Raw genomic sequence first — 6,085 nt, 5'->3', positions numbered from 1 at the left:
AGTATGGAATGAATGCGTTTGAGAGGGGTGCTGCGAGTGGGGAATGGATGCGTATGAGAGGGGACACCCCTCTCCACCCTTGCGAGGGTAGAGAGGGGTGTTGCGAGTGGGGAGTGAATGCGTATGAGAGGGGACACCCCTCTCCACCCTTGCAAGGGTAGAGAGGGGTGTTACGAGTGGGGAGTGAATGCGTATGAGAGGGGACACCCCTCTCCACCCTCGTAGAGAGGGGTGTCGTGAGTGAATGTGAGAGTGAATGCACCAGGGGGTGAGGGCACGGAAATTAAAATAAAAGAGAGTGTAATTACCACAACGTTGTTTTATTATTACATTAAAAAAAGACAAAAACAAATTTTTCACGCCTACCAGGTTTAGTGCGAACGTTTTTGTTATTCGAAGACCGTCCGGGGCTTTGCCCGGAAATTTGAGGAGTCCAAATTCGAACTAGAAGCCCCCAGCACACGAAATTCGAAATTCCCAAGATCCCAAGTCCCGGAAACGTCAGAAAACAAATCACAAGAACTCCAAAAACTTGATCCCGATATGGGATCATAGGTTTTGGAGTCCTTGAGATTCGAATTCCGAAGTTTCCAAAACGAAGGATCTCGGAAATTCCGAGATTCCCGGTGTTGGAAGCTTCGAAGTTCGAAGCTGGACCCCGAGAACACTCCCGACCGACACTCCCGATTGAAGTACACGCGACGTACCGTCGATCCCCTCATGGATGAAGGTGTCCAGAAGAAGCAACTCCTGATGGTGGTGGTGATGTCCTGTAATTAAATATGTATCAATGTTTTTACATTTAAACAATAATTAAATAGATAAGATAACAAAAAAGCTTAATAAATTTTATAGTCCAGGGAAATAGGATTATCGACAGGACTCTAAACAAAATTCAGGTATCTAATAAGTTTTTCAGGTAATAATAATAAACTTACAGGAACAAATCTTATGCTTCTTCTGTGGTTTGGTGTTTTGGTTTGGATGTGATTTTTTAGTTATTAACAATTAAAAATAAAAAAAACATTTCTGCTTATTAGTAAGAAATAGTGTTTAAAACTCTTTGAATATCGATTTTTAAATGTCGATGATATTATTTGTTGCTTAGAAAACTGCAAAGAACTTTCAAAATCTGCATAATATTGAATAAACAATAAATTCTGTAAAAATAAACCTATTACGACTTTATAATTGTATTAAAGTTTTGGTCCTGTAAAATTAAATACATGGTAAAAAATTCAGAGCGATTCATCAAGAAATTGTTTATCGCAGAGATGATTTTTATAACATTATGCACATAACAATGAAAGGGGAAAAGTTGTTTTATTAAAATAAACTATCAGAACAAAACAATTGTCAATATTATAAAATATCATTAAAAAAAACTATCGTCTTTTCCTTACAATAAATACCATAACTTCGTTGCTATCCCTTATAATAATTGAAAGACTTAACCAGCTCCATTTTAATGATAAACGAATGTTTACTGTATGTAACAAAATTGAACTCTTCAAGCTGATCGAATAAGTTATTTCCCTGAACTTGTCAACATATCTTGATGTTCATTTTTTTAATTGCTAGCACCCCTTCACAAACATTTCGAATACACAATTTGTTTGCATATCAACTTTTAAAATAAACACGTTATACCTGAAAAGCTTTTTTTTAAAATGTAATATTTTTTGTAATTACTACAGGCAAGGATGGAAATAGGTTACATAAATAAGCACGATAATGTTATAAACAACAAATTGTTTTTTAGATTGTACATAAACAGTTCGCTATGTCTTGTTTATGATGTTTAGGTAATGATTTTACCTATATTAAATTATTTATAAAACCTATTTCTTAGAATGTCAATTTCTTTGTAATTGTTATAGACAAATATATGTTTTAATAAACAAAATATTGCTGTAAATGATTAATTCTTTTCTCTATTTTATATAAAAAGCACGGTATCATTTAATATTACGTTTATACCTAAATGGTTTTCTTATTAATAAACCAAAAGTTACTTAGGAATGTATTTAATATAGACAGATGATACAGCGTGTCGCTAGCAAATAGTTTTGTGAGATTAAAGGAAAAGGTAGGAAAACTAGAAAGAGTTTATTAAAAAAAAAGGGTTGGAGCTAGTGAAAAGTCAAATGTCATGAAATTTGAGGAGAAGAGAGGAAAAACGGGAAGGGAAGAAACAAAATAGTATGGAAGGGAGTTGAGATAGAAAAAGTGGATAATTATTCATAAGTACCTGGGATATATGCTCGGTGATAATAGAATAAAATGAATCCAGTGGGTAAGGGAGGGATAATTATGAGAAGGGTATGGGGTTAGGCTACAAATTATGTAAGGATGATTGGGATAGGAAGCTAGTGTTAATCAATGTGAGGTGGAAATATGGGGATAGGATATATATCAAGTGGGTGTTGCAAGAGAGAGAAATATACCAAATTATGTAGGAAGAAGCGATAACAGAAATGTAAAGTATAAGGAGAGGCTAGAAGAAGGGTATATGAAGGAGGAAATATGGTGAAAGAAGGTATTGGAAACAGTTATGAAAAGTGGATAAGATATAGCGAGAGAAAGAGAGACAGGGTCTTCTTAATAATTAATATTATTAACTTTAATAATGTAAACAACAACATTTATAATTAACTAAATAATAATAACTAAGTCGTATAAGTAATATAATAAGTTATAATTGCTAAATAATGAGAAATATATTCGTGAAATATTTTTTATTTGTTTAAAAACCCATTTAGGTACAATCAATAACGTATAAACGTAATAAAAAACAGATAGCGAGCTTTTTATATTAAAGTTAATATAAGCTATTGCTGCTTGCCTGCAACAATTATTACAAAAAAATTATACACAGTTTAAGAAAAGGTTTTCGGAATAATGTTTAAAAGTTAATTTATAAACAAACATTCATAATATATGTAAAGTTGTAAAGGGTGCCAGAAATTAAATCAAAATCTGTTAACAAGTTCCAGATTAACAGCTTATGATGTCAATTGTTGCAATTGTTTTCAATTTTGTTACACAAAAACATTAGTCTTTCTATGTTTCAAAAGGAGCTAGTTAAGTTTTTTAATTATTATTACAAACAAAGTATCGGAAAATTTAAAAAAGAAAAATAACTAATATTCCCCCATATTGTCTTAGGACAATTTATTCTTTTTTAAAAATTCTACAAGTTACAGCAACGAAGTTATTCGTTTTTGTTTATAGGGTAAAAATGATGTAAAACAGCTGTATTTTTATTATTTCAATTTTTTTTCAAAACTTTGATTAACCGCTCTGATTTTTTTACCATATATTCAGTACCTTCTACAGGACCCAACCTTTAATATATTAACAAAGTCGTAATAGGTTGATTTTTAAAATATTTATTGTTCATCAAATATTATGCAGATTTTGATGGTTTTTTGCAATTTACTAAGCAACAAATAATCATATCGAAATTTGAAAACCGTTGTTTAAAAGGTTTTTTGTTCCTTACAAGCTGGTTACTCCCAGCTGTTGATCTAATATTCCTGGTAGGCAAAAATATGAAAGAATATCGATTTCTCTGACTTGTAATTGTTAATAATTAAAAGGCCACACCAAATTATTTGAAGAAAAAGCATAGCTATTGTTCCTGCAGGCCAGTATTACCTGCAATAATATTTAAATTTCTTTTATGTCCTCAACAATTATTTATTGCTTATTACCCTGGGCTATTAATATTCTCTTCACGTTTTAAGTAATCAATCAAGTCTTTCACTAAATTTATTTGGGAATCATGAGGATATTTTGTATTAATTTTATGAAATTGGTTTTGCTGTAAGAAATTGAGCGAAACTATTTCAGTATTTTGATTCCGATGATATAGAGCTATGGAAACATAAGATTTTAGGATTAGGGGTTTAAAAGATTATGAAGTTACACATTTAGGGAATGAGTTGATTGGTTATGGATTTTAAGTTTAAAGTCGTTTGGGATGATTAACGATTTTAATGGATTTTGGAATGTTTTTTGAAGATACATCCAAACCCTGACGTGCTGGGGTTAAATTGACCTGGGATTTTGATTTAGCGACCGACATACAGTATACATAATTAGACCACCAGGCCAGAATTTTCTTTTGTGTAATTGTGTTTGTATTTTCTATTTTAAAACATTTTTTAAGAACCATTTTACGTTTGTGTATGAAATAGCAAATCGTTTCATATTTTGTATTTTCTATTTCAAATTTCAAGTACATCGTAACTAACAACCGTTTTTCACATCTCTGACTATAATACATATATGTTGCATATTGGAATGATAACCTTAACAGTTGGAGTTGGCAGTATACATTGGGAGGTCGTACGTATCTGTCCTATATATTGTTACTGTTACATTCATCTTTACGCCTTTTTGTTGCTTGTTTCATATCGTATATATTTAGTATTTTATTATGGTAACATTTTACTGTAAAAAGTAAAAAGTGAGTGAAACGGAAAATGGTTATTGATACCATGTTCTCCGGAAAAATCTCAGCATGGAAGGTATATAGACTGTAGTATACTTTTTTTCTAACTTTGACTCGTTCTTTTAACAAAATAATCAAACTACATATTCATTATAAGGTGGTCAGTCCTAAGACTGGTTGGACACGCACCTCCACTCTTTCTTATCTTGAGCTAATCTTCGCATTTCTCTAAAATTAGAGCAACCAACATCCTTAACTATTTGGGAACAGTAATATAGTCTAGGTCTACCTCAACCCCTCCTAAATCCCGTTTCTGCCTCTAAAATGTCTCTTATTAGATCTTCATGNTAATGTTCCTGCAATTTTAAAAAATGTTATCGGTTTATCCTATAAGGCCAAAAAAAAACACAAAAAAAAGGAATTGATAATTTTAGTCCCTTAGATGAAAAAGCGACATTTAATTAAATAATAAATACAGTAAGGATAATCGAAAAAGCTCACAATTCAGGTCATGGTCGAATTTGATGAGAACCTCTCCCCCAGGACAAGTGAATCAGGAATCTACTCGGCAACTCCGGAAGGATAACCCAATGTAGCTGCAACAACATCGTTCAGGTCATGGTCGAATTTGATGAGAACCTCTCCCCCAGGACAAGTGAACCAGGAAATCTCCTCGGCAACTCCGGAAGGATAACCCAATGTAGCTGCAACAACATCAATTAATTATTTTCAAAATCCTTTAGATTTATTTAGTTTTGAAGGTAAAGTAAAAACTGATTTTTTAAACTGACTTCAATAGTAAGATAAAGTAAAAAAATATTAAAACGTGATCTCTTTAATTTATTCGTGTTTTTACAATTTTGAAAAATGTTATGTATTTTCTAGCATGAGGTCGGAAAAATTATCTAAAAAAGGAATTGATAATTTTAGTTCCTTACATGGAAAAGCAAGATTTTATAAAATAATAAATACAGTCAGAATAATTAAAAAGCTCACCGTTCAGGTCATGGGCGGATTAGATAAGGGCTTCTCCCCCAGGACAAGTGAACCAGGAAATCTCCTCGGCGACTGCAGAAGGATAACCCAGTGTAGCTGCAACAACATCAAATAATTATTTTCAAAATCCTTTAGGTTTATTTAGTTTTGAAGGTAAAATAACAACTGATTTTTTAAACAGGCTGCAATAGTTACTCGCAGAATACTGTTAAAAATATCATCAACACTGTCAGACACTTGCCATAGACGGTAATTTTTTCTAGCCGCTTCAAAGGTCACAAAAAAGATTGTAATTTAACGTATAGTATGAGTCTTAATCTTTAAATACGACACTTAGAGAAGTATTTCAACACTTTTTGTAAGCAGCCAGACCATAATAAAATGGATTAAAAAAAAGTGAATACAATACGAGGGTGGATTGATAAGTTTCCGGCCTGACCAAGAAAAACAAGGTTTTTAAAAATTTTTTTTTTTTATTTCTCAACATAATCTCCTCCAAGGCTGATACATTTCTCATAGCGGTGTTCCAGTCTATTAATGCCATCTCTATAGACTGATTCGTCAAGCTCCTCAAAATAACCATTTACAGCTTCGATTACTTCTTCATTGTCCGCAAATCTCTTACCGCCA

The 6,085-nt window shown here is 32.2% G+C and overlaps 1 protein-coding gene across 2 annotated transcripts; it reads right to left on the bottom strand.

The window, feature by feature from the left end:
• Positions 1 to 301: 301 nt before the first annotated feature.
• Positions 302 to 5,607, bottom strand: LOC108740505. Of its 2 annotated transcripts, none has more exons than XR_001938341.1 (2): positions 5,456 to 5,607; positions 302 to 770 (listed from the first exon to the last, which is right to left on the bottom strand). XR_001938341.1 is itself a non-coding variant. In XM_018474836.1 (2 exons), the coding sequence occupies exons 1-2, from the start codon at positions 1,413 to 1,415 to the stop codon at positions 390 to 392; spliced, it is 393 nt and encodes a 130-aa protein (XP_018330338.1). In that variant the 5' UTR covers positions 1,416 to 1,696; the 3' UTR covers positions 302 to 389. The 2 variants fall into 2 exon arrangements, 1 of the variants encoding a protein (XP_018330338.1); XM_018474836.1 differs by lacking the exon at positions 5,456 to 5,607 and adding an exon at positions 1,404 to 1,696.
• Positions 5,608 to 6,085: the final 478 nt, after the last annotated feature.

Source organism: Agrilus planipennis, unplaced genomic scaffold (genome assembly GCF_000699045.2).
Source record: "Agrilus planipennis isolate EAB-ADULT unplaced genomic scaffold, Apla_2.0 scaffold21, whole genome shotgun sequence".
Taxonomy (NCBI): domain Eukaryota; kingdom Metazoa; phylum Arthropoda; class Insecta; order Coleoptera; family Buprestidae; genus Agrilus; species Agrilus planipennis.
Note: the sequence above shows the minus strand (reverse complement) of the source record. Positions and strands in the feature narration are given on the sequence as shown.